The sequence below is a fragment of the Leishmania mexicana genome, chromosome 17 (genome assembly GCF_000234665.1).
Source record: "Leishmania mexicana MHOM/GT/2001/U1103 complete genome, chromosome 17".
Taxonomy (NCBI): Eukaryota; Euglenozoa; class Kinetoplastea; order Trypanosomatida; family Trypanosomatidae; genus Leishmania; species Leishmania mexicana.
In genome coordinates this window covers 411,612-425,187 of record NC_018321.1, presented here as the reverse complement: position 1 = coordinate 425,187, position 13,576 = coordinate 411,612, and the positions used below count along the sequence as shown (strand labels likewise).

At 62.4% G+C, this 13,576-nt stretch overlaps 3 protein-coding genes across 3 annotated transcripts; all 3 read right to left on the bottom strand.

Moving 5' to 3' along the window:
* Window positions 1–351: 351 nt before the first annotated feature.
* Window positions 352–7,458, bottom strand: LMXM_17_0920 (putative ATP-dependent RNA helicase; the record flags this gene model as incomplete). The annotated part of the gene is made up of 1 exon (XM_003873909.1): window positions 352–7,458. The coding sequence occupies one exon, from the start codon at window positions 7,456–7,458 to the stop codon at window positions 352–354; it is 7,107 nt and encodes a 2,368-aa protein (XP_003873958.1).
* A 718-nt stretch (window positions 7,459–8,176) lies between these two features.
* On the bottom strand, window positions 8,177–9,610 carry LMXM_17_0910 (conserved hypothetical protein; the record flags this gene model as incomplete). The annotated part of the gene is made up of 1 exon (XM_003873908.1): window positions 8,177–9,610. The coding sequence occupies one exon, from the start codon at window positions 9,608–9,610 to the stop codon at window positions 8,177–8,179; it is 1,434 nt and encodes a 477-aa protein (XP_003873957.1).
* A 1,244-nt stretch (window positions 9,611–10,854) lies between these two features.
* On the bottom strand, window positions 10,855–12,870 carry LMXM_17_0900 (conserved hypothetical protein; the record flags this gene model as incomplete). Its single annotated transcript, XM_003873907.1, has 1 exon — window positions 10,855–12,870. One exon carries the CDS (start codon window positions 12,868–12,870, stop codon window positions 10,855–10,857), a length of 2,016 nt encoding a protein of 671 aa, XP_003873956.1.
* Window positions 12,871–13,576: the final 706 nt, after the last annotated feature.

Here is a 13,576-nt window from a genome sequence, read left to right as displayed (position 1 = left end):
TGGTGCGTGGGAAACGTGAGCGACGGTGCAAAGGGTGTCCGACAGGAGCAAGGGAGCAGGGAGGGGTGCAGCACTCCCCACTCCGCCACTCATCCCCCCTACTCCTTCTACACCCAGCCGATGCCACCACTACCGCCACCGCCGCCGCCCTCACCCGCCGTCCATACCACAGTCACCACTGCCATCGTCCATCGCACTCTCGGCCTCACCAACTCCCCACCGCCACTTACCACGAAGCACATCTCTCTCCACTCAGCTGGAGCTCTTCCCCATATTACCCACACGAGTTTTCAGGTGCCTCTCTGCAGGCCCATCACCACTGCCACCACCACCACCACCACCCTCAACGGGTCATATGCCTTCGCCGTCCTCGACCTCTTCCTCGTCCGCCTCGAACCGCACTGCAGCCGTGGCCTCAACGCCGCTGTAAGCCATGCTCGTCAAGATCGCGCGCATCTCCACAGCGTCCAAGTCCTCCGCCTCCAGCCGCGCCAAGGAGAAAAAGACGTCGGATGAGACCTCATAGAGCGGCGTCGCCCCTGCGCCCGTGACACTCTTCGCCACGCTAACTCGCAGGGCCAGCTGCCGAGTGCCCGCTGACGCCCCAGCTCGTGAAGTGGCAGACGACCGATGCGACATGACGCACCGCACCCACCACTTCAACGCCGGTGCAGCATCTTCGGTGCGGTCGGCCTGTGATGTGCGATCGACGCCTTCGCTGCCCTTGGGCAACTTCAGCGTCGTCGGCGCGCTCCAGTGGAGCTGCGCCGTGACACTTACTACCATGACCAACACGCCATTCATCTCCTCAACGCGCCCCTTGGCACTGATCGACACCACCTGCGGCACTCCCGCAGCGTCCCGCACTGCAGAGGCAAGCACGCGCGGCACCACGACCGCAGCATCATCAGTGGTCAAGACACCTCGCAGAGCGGGCTCCAGCTTTGACACAGCCTCCGCCGGGTTCGTCTGCAGCTCCTGCAGCGTGCAAGTGCGTTGAATGACCTGTCGGGCATCAACGGACGCCCATCTCGACGCGCGCCAGCAGGGCAGCTGCGCCACCGGCGGCTCGCTGTCCCACTCCTGCTGTTGCAGGCACGCAACGAATCGAATCAGGCGAGCAACCGCCCATGCCTGCGTGTCGCCGTCCAGCAGCTCCACAACCGCAGTTACGACGCGGTGCACTGTTGGGAGAATGGAGCGCACGTCTTGCACGAGGCGCTGAGCGATGTCGTCCGGCACGGCGTTGCAGAGCGCGTCGCGCGCCGCGGCCGGAACGGCGGCATGGTAGAGGCTGTGGCCAAAGTGCTTGTCGAAGGCGGCCGCCGCTGCCGTGTCCTCCTCCATCGACGAAGCGGAGCCGGCAGCGTGGAAATGGGTGGCAGGGAAGAGTCGACTGCAGTACGCCAGCACGAGCACATAGATCTTTGTCCCTGTGGCGCCGAAGTCCAGGTCGATATAGCGCACACCGATGGACTCTGGCAAAGCACGCGCAATGGAGTGCAGCGCCCGGTACACCGCCGCCTCCGTCACCCGCGCGGCGTCGCCGAGGTGCGCCGGCGTGAGTTCGGTGCAGTGGTGTGACAGGATCTGCCAAAGGTACGTCGTGCAGTCATAGAGGGCGGCCTTCTTCTCTCCCTCGAGGGAGCCCGGCAGGACACGGACGAGGTCCTCTGCGGTGCTGACCCCAATGCAGTGGTGGGCGAGGGCCATGCCGCGCGCCGTGGGTCGCAAAGGGGCGTGCGGGTCCTCGTCCTCCTCGGCCTTCCCGAGCTCTACGTTGTTGTTACCGCCATCCTCATCCGCATCGCCGTCGCCATCCGCGTGGCGCCGCCGCACTCGCAGCTCCTCGATGCACCTCAGCTCCTTCAGCGAGGTCACCACGTGTGAAGCGAAGCTGGAGGCGTAGAGAGACACATCACCCACTGTGGGCACACCGTAGAAGTGCAGGTTCGCCTTGACGTGGTAGAGGAAGTAGTGCGAGGACAGCACACGCAGCACGTCCACGCGGTTGTGCGCCCGCCCCTGTGCGATTGCCGTGTTCACCGTGTCGCGGAAGTCGTCCGCGTACCGCAGGCTCGACTCCAGCGGTAGCGGCTCGTTGAGCAGCTTACCCAACACCCACACCCGCGACGTGCGAGTGCACATCACCGCCTCGTTCATGGCGCGTGACGCCATCTGCATCAGCTCTACCGCGCTGCAGTCCTGATAGCGCATGCCACGCTCGCCGTCCTCGCTCTCGAAGGCGGTCAGACGCTCCCCGCAGCACACGATGGCGTTCGTGAAGAGAGCCGCCGGCAATCGCCAGGCCGCGTCGAAGGCGCAGACGAGGCGCAAAGGTAATAACGCCTGCGTAGTGGGGTAGACGGCGGGTGCGTCAACGAGCTCCTGTATCGCGAGAGCATCGAGTTCGCTTGTCCCCTTGTGCATGTAGGCGACACCAGCCGCCAGGAAGACGGCGAGTCGCGCGTCGTCAGTGGCGTGCTCGGTGGTTTCAGGAATGTAGTTGTCGCGGCACCGCAGCAGTATGCGCTGCGCCACCTCTCGCGCCTGGCGTGCTGTTGGAACGAAGATCACCGTGGGAGCTGCGGCGTACGAGGGCTGGCGCAGCAACTTCAGTGCTGCGATGACGCCGCTTTCGTAGCGGCTTCGGGGGCCAGGCAACTCCATGCCAACCATGCGCACACGCAGCTGCCGGTAGGAGGCGCCGTAATTGTACTGGTGGCTCACTGACACCTTCAACCAGCGGCCAAGCTCCGCCGTGCTGATCAGTGGGTATGTCAGTCCCAGCACGCGCGCGCGCCCTGCACCGCGCCGCACAAGGAACGGCTCACTGTTAAGGCGAGCCATGCACTCCTCCATCGCCTGCCCCTCGGGGGCCCTCAAAAGGTGCAGGTGGTCAACGACGATGTGCGTCACGCCGGCCAACGCTGAGTCCCCACGACGCACAAGGCGAATAAGGTTCTCGCCGGTGGCGAGCACGATGGCGGCCGATGCCACCTCGTCGGCGTTGCTCACCACCCCAGCGCCGTCGGCGTCCGTGTCGTCGCCCGCGCCGCCGCCAAGCTCTACGACACGCTGCTTCAACACCTCGCCAAACTTGTAGCGCCAGTCCAGCGCGCGGCGGTGCACGACGTCAAGGTTGCTGGTGAGATAGAGAAGCTTGCCGGGAAGCAGCAGCGTCGATCGTGTGGCCGACCCCTCTTCTTCGTCCCGCTGCTGCTGCTGCTGCGTCTCCGCTGTCCGCTCCTTCTCCTTCAGCGCCTCCTCCAGCAAAAACTGCAGTACGAAGAGCTCCGCGATGGCCGTCTTGCCACCACCCGGCGGAACACCGACGAGGAGGTTGTGTGGGTGATCCAGAAAGATGGGGTCGATTAGGTCCGACTGCAGCGCCGTGAAGTCCTGGAAGGGGAACAGCATCTCGCCGACGGTGTGGAGCTGGAACGGAGCGAGGCGCTCCGCCACAGACGTGATGTTCGCATCCTGCGACGGCGGCCGCTGATCTACCTCGCGCAGCGGCGCCGCCACTGGCGGCAGCAGCGTGTTCAGCAGGCACACTGAGGTGAAGGCTGTTGCGGCCAGCCAGTGCGGGGAGACCACGCGCACAAACAGGTGTGTCGGCGCCGGCTCCACCATCGGCACCACCACCGGCGGGCAGGCGTAGGCGGCTTTCTCCAGCACATTTGCCAAGGGGATCAGGACGGACTCGTGGTGCAGCAGGCGGCCGTTCGTGTGCTCGATCATGAGCAGCACCTCGCACACTGAGCAGCCGTGCAGGGACTCGACGTAGTCGAAGTCCGGCAAGATGTCGATGTCCACGTAGAGCATCCCGCGCGTCAGCGGCCGAACGGCGGCGTCGACGGCGTAGTGCGGCACAACATGGATCGCTTCGTACGCAGACTGCGCACGCCGGTCGTCGCTGAGCTTCTCGGCCAGGTCCTCGACGCTCCACCCCCGCACCTCCTCCCACGGCACGCGCACGCGTTCCAGCGCCGGCAGGATTGCATCGAAGTGCTTTGCCGGTAAGTAATCGCGCACCTGCCGCAGCGGCGACTGCACCGCCCACTGTCGGTGTACCGTCATCAAGTACAGCTCGAGAAACTGCCGCGCCGTGCGACCGTACTCGCGAACGAGGCAAATTTCGTACAGCGCTCGCAGAATACGCTGCGCGGAGTCTTTCACGTACACCATCTCGCTCATCAACGGCAAACCTTCCAGACCCTTCTGACTAATGTAGCACTGGAGTAGGATGTTGATCTTCGCCATCGGCGTGTAGCGCGACTCCCTCACCGCCACCGGAGCGCTCTCCAGGAGCTCCTTGAGCTGCGCCTGCTCCTCCGCCCGTACGCCGATGTTCGCGAATTCGCTAGAGGAGGCGAAGACTCGGAACAGCTCCACGTCCTGCATGGCGTTGCTCATCAGTCCCAGGTAGGCGGCCATGGATGTCACTGTGATGTAGCAGTAGGAGGCGATGCGGCCATACGCGGTGCCGGCCACCTTCCTGGAGCGGGCGTCGTAGTCCGCCATCTTTGACTCCTTCAGCTCCTCACACGCTGTGTGAACGATGTTGGCGAGGTGGTGCAGCAGCAGCGGATCACTGGCGCTGGCGCGGATGCCGTACACCTCCGGCATCTGCCGCATCCGTACGTACAGGTAGGACCGCTGGAGCCACTGCACGCCCTCCTCGACCGTCTCCACATGGCCCAGGGTGATCTCGGCGTTGAGCATGTCGACCACCCGCCGCATCATCTGCGACTCAATGGGCAGTTGCTGGTTCAGCACGCTGAGGTAGTAATGAAGGTCATCCGGGGAAGTGATGATGGTGGCCCTGCCCAGAGCCGCGCCATAGCCCGCACGGCCGGCTCGCCCGAACATCTGCAGCACGTCCAGCGCGCTCAGCAGCTCCGACTGTCCCTTGGAGCCGTTGAAGACGCGAGTGCCCTTTATGATAACGCGGTTCGCGGGCAAGTTCACGCCCCAGGCAAGCGTCGACGTGCACACGAGAACTTTGATGTGGCGGTCTGCAAAGAGCTGCTCCACCGTGTTGCGCTCGTCTCGGCTGAGGCCGGCGTGGTGGATGCCGAAGCCGTCCGGCAAAAGCTGCTGCAGGCTGCGGCGCAGCACGGCACCACCAGCCCCGCTACTGGCCTCCACCAGCGCCTTGTGGCTGTCGCCGTCAGGGCGCACAAAGTAGTACCCGCGGCGCTCCTCGGCAGCGCGCTTCTGCAGATAGCGCGCCGTGTGCTCGGTCTCCCGCCTCGAGTGCACAAAGATCATTACCTGCTCCTCGGCCTGCACCGTCTGCAGCACCTTGTCGTAAGTCACGAGGTTCATGACGGCACTTTGCGCCACACCCTTCATCTTCCTAATGGCGCAGTAGGTCTGCTCCAGCGGGATGGGGCGGTAGCTGCTGTCGAACACGAAGAGGCCGCGCTGACGGTTCACCTGCAGGAACGCCGCGACGTCCATGTGGTTCGGAAGGGTGGCGCTGAGCCCGACCAGTCGAATACCGCCCTCACCGCGAAGCTGCTGCTGCAGCATCGTGCGCGCCACAATCGCCTCCACCACCGGGCCGCGTTCGTTGTGGAGGAGGTGCACCTCATCGATGATGAGCAGCTTCAGCAGCGACGCCACTCCGAGCTCAACGGACTTTCGCGTGACGATGTCCCACTTCTCCGGCGTCGTCACAATCAGTTGCGTCGTGGCCATCTGCTGCTGCGTCATGGCCGCGTCACCGGACAGCTCAGCCACAGTGAGGCCAAGCGACTCCAGTCGCTTCGAGAAGGTGCGCACCACCTCCTGCACGAGCGCTTTCATGGGCGCAACGTACACCATCTTCAGACTGTGGCCATCAATCACGCCCGTCACGGGGTTGCGAGCCGCCGCGATGGTGCGCAGCATCGCCATCACCGCCACATTCGTTTTACCGGCCCCGGTCGGCGCGCTCACCAGCATGTTCTCGTCCGAGTGGAAGGCGCAGTCGTACACTTTGGACTGCATAGCGTTGAGCTCCTCCACACCCGCGAATACCGGCACCACCCAGCCTGGGAAAGACGTGGCAACTCGAATGAGCGGGTTCGACGTGTTATACGACGAGGTCGGCGGAAGGAGGATCTCGTCGTGAGTCTCGTAGGTCAGCCGCTGCGTGCCTTGCGGTACCGTGGCGCGCACGTGCAGGTGCGGTGCTCGCTCATCCTGAAAGGCGCAGGCCTGAAGGTTCACGCGTCGCAGCAGAGGCTGCCGAGGTGCTGTCGACGCCAACTTAGATTCAACATCATCGTTGCCACCCGCGGCAGCAGACTCGCGGCGCTGCTGCAGTTGTTCTGTGTTCAATGGGTCCACCTCCTTGCCGGTGATACTCTGGTACAGGTGCTCGACCCGCGGGTCATCGAGGGCGTGTCGCTGCATTGCATCCATGACTGCATGGCGCTCCTTTTGTGCCGTGCATTGGGCGTAGCGCAGGCCGTACACGACGCTCCAGCGCGACTGCACTACGTCACCAATCCAGTCCATAACCGCCTCATCCTCATAGCCGCCCAGGCACGTGGTGAGCTGCGTCTCCAGTGTGAAGTCGTCCTCCTCCCTCTCGCTCAGGAAGTTCAGCACCCGCTGTGCTAGGCTGTGGCAGGTATCAGCGTCGTGAGCCGGGAAAAGACGTCGCACAGCGTCTTTGAGAAACTGCGCGTTGCACGCAACCTCCTCAAATGGGATCCGTGGCGTGTCCGCGGCCCCCGTCGCCAGCGCGCCATCCTCGTCATACTCATCACCGCTCAGCTCCCCCGCGGCAGCCCCGCCGGCACCAACTGGCGCGGAAGCCCGCCACCCTTCTGCTTCCTCGACCGTGTCAGCTATCCCACCTTCTTCGGCGAAGGCGTATTGCATTAGGTTCTGATCAGCCTTCATAAGTGCCTTGCGCTTCTTGCGCCGCTCTTTTCTCTCCGCCGCCGAGGAGGGTGCGCCGCCCGTCAGCAGCTCGACATTGCGTCGCTCTTCTGCGTCGCTACGCACGGCATCGCCGCTGTCGTCGCTGTCACTGTCGCTGCTACTGGGGCCCGCGAAGTTCAAGTCCTGCACACCCAGCGCACCGGAGGATGTAGCTGGCAAACCATACGTACCGTTTGCCTCCGCTGCCTTGTCGCTCGCCACGTAGTCGGTGATCAGTTTCCCATACTGCATGAGGTGGTCGCGAACCTCGCGGCTTAGGCGAGTGTCCAGCAGCCGCTCAAGACTTTGATGCTGCTCGCTCAGGGTCGCCGCCGAGGAGGATGCGCCTGACGCAGTCGAGCACACAATGTTCAGCACCTGCTCGGCGATCTCCTCCACGTCATCCTCCACACCTGGTGGGAGGTAGCGGCGCACGTCCAGCAGGAGACGCTCATAGTACGACTTCGTCAAGTCAGAGTGCGGCACGTAACGTGTCGCCAACGAAGACCGCCCTAGGTGGTTCACAAACGACATACTTCTGCCGCTTGCTCTCTCTTTTCTTGGGGAGAAGAGGGGCGGGGAGGTGGTAGGAGGAACGCGTGTGTGTGCGTGCGTGCGTGAGTGTGCGTGTGCGTGTGCGTGTGCGTGTGTGTGGGGGGGTGCGACAGACTCCTTGAGGGCTCCTACTGCAGCGCCCGCGTCAACGCATTCCAGCAAGAAAAGACAGGAAGACAACGAGTCTGACAAAGGTGAGGCGAGCACCGTGCGGGTCACCGAGCGCTTGAAAAACGTAGACGCGCGCTGCTGGCCTATCCTTCTCTGGATCGGTCAATCAACCGCGCCCACCACTCCCCCTCCCTGTCACATACGGAGACGCACATATGAGAGAGATGGCGAGATGCAGGTCCAGGGCCTGCCCACGGTAACGAGAAGCCCGCGACGCACGCACGCACGCAGATGCCGACATCGCAGGAGCGATTGCCAAGACGATATGGAGATGGGCACGGAGACGGAGAGCACGCGTGGAGGGGGGAAATCAGGTGAGCGAGTCCCCCACCCCCCATGGCATACACGAGAAGCAACCGTCGTTGCTCTTTATGTTCTTTGTTGCCTTGTTGTTGTTCAGCATTGTGCGTTGCGCACTGCAAGAGATCGGGACATGGAGAGGCAGGTGAGCACACAAAACAACGAAGACACCGAAGGAGAGGATACAAAGAGGGCGATGGGGAAGCCGGGAAGGGGAAGACTGCACTCAGTCGCTCTTCTTGTCCTTCCTCCTCCGTCGGCCTTCCAGCATGCGACGCAGCCGCTGCATCAGCGTGGCCTCCGGCATCACCACCTTCAGGTAGAGCGACTGCTGAACCCCACCCATCGCCTTGAAGCCCCTCATGAAGACCACAAGCACGGCTACCACCCACAACGCCGACAGCCACCAGCGCGTGAAGAAGGCATAGTAGATCGGCGAGGCGATCCAGTATAGGGGCGCGATGACGGTGCCGAAAAGGCCGACCTGCTGGTAGTACCGTCTCCACCACGGTCGGTTGGGGTGGCGCAGGCTCTCCTCGTCGTCGTCGTAGCTGGCGATGCCGATGTCTTCCCCGAGCACCGCCCGCACATCGGCGGCGTCGAAGCCGACTGGGTTCGTAGCGAAGAACCGCGAAAGCAACAGCTCCTTCTCCGCGAAGCGCTTATGGATCCAGGCGATGAGGGCAGCCTCCTCAGTAGGGCAAACGTGTTTCGGGTTCTTCTGCGCTGCCGCGGCCGCCGTGCCCGCGACAGGGTAGCTGTTGATCAGCAGGTGCACTTTCTTCGGGTGGTGGCCGTTGGTGAGCGACAGCTCGTTCAAACGCTCCCCTGGGGTGTGGTACGTGTAGGCAATAGTAAGGTCCACAACCTCCTCCACACTGTCGGCACCGCCCAGCATGTTCATGAGCGCCACGGTGCCGGTGGTCCGCGGATTCAGAACATGGTGGAACTTCGGCAGTCCCACCTTGGCGGCGTACTCCTGCGACCGCTGGATGTTTTTGGGCGAGAGGTCAGTGCCTTCCGGGTAGAGGAGAATGGCCGGGGTGTCACCGGTGGCGTTGTAGAAGTCGATCATGCGCTTCATGTACACCTTATCGCTTTCCCAGTTGCGCGACAGGAAGAGGTAGCGAAGCAGCTCCATAGACCAGCCCAGCACCGGGAGATGCCTCAAATCTTCCTTCATGACGTAGCGGATGTGGCTGATGATGCCGCGGGTGCGGGCAAAGTACATGAACGTGTAGAGCCAATCGAGGCGGCAGTGGTGGTTCATGATGATGATCTTGACCTTGTCTGGCTTCGACGGGGGTCGAAGAACCTTGTCCAGGTCGGGGTACCGCTCCGCCACGCCCTCCCCATACCGCACAGACGTCATGTAGTGCTGCTCCAGGTGCTCCTGGCCATCGGCATCAACGACTGTGTAGGCGACGCGGGTGCCCAGCACGTTCTCCAGAAAGCCATCCACACAGCACAGGTACGTACGCTGCAAGAAGTTGTGGTGCATGTTGGTGAGGCGGTACAGCGACATCAGCACACCATCGCCAAAGACATACTTTGTCAGGTACAAGGCCACTACCACACACGCCTCAAACGAGGAGAAGCCAGCGATCGTTACGAGCATGATGCCCGCCAGGGCGATGGAGCTGCGTAGTGCCAACTTCATTGCATCGCCACCGTTTGCCCTCGTGCTCCTCCAATGGCTCCTTGCCCCTTCGACGGCCCTTGGTCACCCCCACTCACTCGCTACGCGCAGATGTCACTCGTCCTCGTGAATGCAGCTGGCACATGAACGACCGCTACGCAGCGGCAGGCGTCGGCCTTCCTCCCCGCCTCCTCTCTCGCCCTCTATTGCTTGGATCGCGTAGTCTCGCCTACGCGCACACCCCTCAATAGAGAGAGTCGCACGTGGAGGTCCGTAAGAAGTGTAGCTCGCAAAGCAGTCTGATGAGCAAGTCAAAGGCCTACACTCCACGCATAGCCGCCACAGCGAGGGTTATGTCCACCACAGCCGCAGCAGTCGGTACACCTAGGGGGAGAGGGGGAAGGTCTGGAACAGAGAGAGAGAAGCACGGGTGTGATGGAGGTGTACGCAGTGCGGTCCTGGCTGAAATAAAAAGAAATAGGGAGAGAAGGAGATTCACCCGCGTGTATACATGGGTGGCACAGGATATGTACAGCGAGGGGTGTGTGCGTACTGGTGTGTGATGCCAGTGGTGTGGTGGCACGACGAGGAGGTCGAAGAGCGGGAAGAGACGGAAGCGATGGGTAATGTCACAGCAGGAACGGAGAAAGCGCTTCCTCGTGAGAGCAGCATAGCCATGCGCGTGGGAGTATGCGCCGTTGAGGAGAGAGGGGAGGAGCGCCAGTGGAGCCTGCAGAGTTGGAGAAGGGTCATCTCGAGTCTTGAAAGCCTTGCCTCCCTACCCGCTGTCAATGGGGTTGGCGGCTGATGCCGCACCACTGCTGAGGAGCCTGTGCGCGTCTCTTCGAGACAGGACGGCAGGGGGGGGGGGGCGAAAATGCCATTGATTCCGTGTGCCTCATTCACAGAGACGCACGCCTCGCTCGAGAACGTCTTGAGCTCTGCGAAGCGAGCCGAGAGATCCCGAGAAGACACTGAGACACGCGAAGAGGTCCCAGGTCCGAAGTGGTGAGGGAAGCAGGGAGGCAGAGAGGGGATACATCGCAGGTGAGAAGGGTAGAGAACAAGACAGACGAAAACACAGGAAATTTACATAAAAAGGTGAGCCGAGAGACGGAGAGGAGAGAGAGCGGGCACAAGGGCCATCATACGGCATACTGCTCCCCCACCTCCACCGCTGCAAGCGTGCAATGCTACAGGGCACCCTGGTGTGTATCGACACGCCGCCCTCGCTCCTTCTCTACGCTGTACTCCGCTCCTCCATCTTAGACACTTCGGCCTGTCATGCGCGCGACCCGTTCCTTTGCACGGCGCTGCAACGCACGCCGCTGCTCCGCCTCTCTCAAGGCCACCGACGTGTCCATCTGGTGCTGGTACACGCGCTCCTGAACCCCACGCATGATCTCTTGCTCCTCCGCCGGCGTCAAGCCGCAGAAGCGCACGTCAAGCTCCACGAGCGATGTGTTTGCCTTGACAGCGGCGGCGATGAGCCTGCCACCAGCCGTCTGCACCAGCGGCGGTGGCGACGCTCCCGTGGGCAGAAGCTGGGACGTCCCCTTCTGTTTCTTCGACGCACGCGGGCCTCTGTGCGGCAGCGTGGACACATCCTCGCCGGCCACCGTCGCCACAGAAGGCCGCGCCGTAGCGGTGAATCTGTAGTCCTCTCCCTCCGCTGTCCCCACATGGGTGAGGGATGCATCTGCCTCATCATCTTCATCCGCCTTTGAGCTGTCTGCAGTACAGGTCTCTGCGGCCTCGGTATCACTGTCTTTGACGGACACCGCCAAGAGGCTGGTGGAGTACACCGAAGGGATTGAAGTGGTGGAGCCGGTCAGGGCCACAGTCGCCGCTGCGGCGGCGCCTTCAGAGGGGAGGGGGGGCGAGGACACCTCTTCACCAACGAGCTGCGAGTTGCCAGAGAGGCAAAGGACGCGCAGCTGTGTGAGTTGAGGAAGCACCTCCGACAGCGCCTCCGCGGTGCTCGTCCCGAGACGGTTGCTGCCGAGATTAATGTCCGCTAGCGTTGGGTGCACCGCCAGCGCACGCACCAGCAGAGCCCCACCGGCGGCATCACCAATGCAATTCTGCTGCAGGTGCAGGACGCGTAGTGTCTTATTGAACCGCAGGGCCTCGGCCAAGGCGGCCGCCGCCGTGTCCGCCAGTTGGTTGTCAGCGAGGTACAGCTCCTCCAGCGGGAAGTCGGGCCGGCAGAGAAGCAGCGATACCGCCTCCACAACGGCGGCGTCCGTCAGCGAGTTCTGCGAGAAGTCGAGGACGCGCAGCGTGGTCGAGCTTGCTAAACCTGCCGCAATCATCTGCACGTGACGATTTTCCAGCCGGTTCAGCGGGAGCCGCAAGGACTCTAGAGCGGCGTAGTGCCGTAGCAGGTGTTGTATCAACTGCGCGTCCTCGTCGCGAAAGCCGATCATGTCCGTCACACCGACACGAACGCCGCGGTTAGCCACCCCGAAGGTGAGACGAAAGGAAAGGATGCCGGGCACGTGTGCAAAGAGGTGCTCATAGGGGCGGAAGTGCACCAGCTGGCAGGGTAAATCGACTGTGTGGACGTAGTCGCGGCAGATGGCGCACAGCTCACGCAGCGCAGCGATGGCCTCGTCGTCAAGGCTCAAGTCGAAGCGGCTGGCATCGGCGTCTCGGGAAGTGCACGTTACGGCAGCGGACGCCAGCGACGGGATGCCCTTCTGCGAGACGGCAAGGGCCTCCCCGGTTACCACCGTCATGACACCGGGCGGCAGCAGACTGCCGTTGCCGTCCCCCGCATTGTTGCCGCTGCCAAGAGCCATGAGGAAGTCGTTAAGGAGCTGCTCAAGAAACAAGCGCTTCCATCCGTACTCCTTCTCCAGCAGCCTCTGACCCTTCGTCATGCGGGACAGCTGCCCCAGCGGCCATCGAGCCTTGCAGCAGCGCTGCCAGTACTTCTCATCAATGATCCGCGGAACAGTGATGCGCAGTGGCAGCATTGTGTCTGGCTGCGTCGGCAGCCGCTCCAGCACCATCGCGTAGAGATCTGGCTGCTCCTCCCGCAGCGCATCCACCTCCACACTCTCAGCAAAGCTGTCCGCCAAACGCTGCGCACACAGCTCTTGCAAGGAGGCGACGAAGTAGGACGGAGATACTTGCTGCCCAGTGGCGTCAAAGTCCTTTATGGCATGGTTGCGCAGTTGCTCCTGCATGCGCATCTGGTGGAACTCGCTCTCCGCCAGAACCGGCGCCGGCGGTGCTGCGCCACTGCGCTTGCTACGCAGGTTAGCATTCAGCATTCCGGCAATGGTGTGCGCGTGGGTGTGGATGAGCAAAAGAGGTCGAGGAAAAGTGTCTTTCTCTGCTCCTACTATGGTTGTAATACCGCCACCAAATGACCACACTTGTGCACGTGCCTGAATCCCTCGACGGGTGTGCGTGTGGGTGGGCAGGGGTGTACGCAGGCAGGTCGGTGCCGCTGCCACTCAGTTGCAACAGCAGACGCGATTCTGCGATACGCATGACAGAGGGCACGCGCATAGTGTGCGAGAGAGGAAGGAAGAGAGATGACAGTAAGAAAAGTGAAATGGGGGGAGGAGGAGGAGGAGGGGGGAGAATCATCACACATGCACACACACACACAGATATTGCCGCTCGGTGAAACTGTGCTGCTACAAAGAAGCGCTCATGCCACCAGAGCGAAATGAGGAGCTCCAATGGATTCGTCTTCCTCGCAGAAGTGCGTGTGTGCTTGATTCCCCGAGTGGCACACAGCCACATGCACATGAGCAGACAGGCCCGCCGAGTCCTTTTTTTGGGTGTATGTTTTTTTTTTCATTATTTTGTTGCCTGTGGTCTGTGCTGGCGAAAATTCCGTAATCGATGCTGTTCGTCGTCGTCAGCTGCCCCAAATCGCCGTGGCGGCGCATACGCCCCATCATTAAGTCACCCTCCACAAGGAAGAAAGAAAGATGACGAGAGGTACAGCGGCAAGACAAGAAGGAA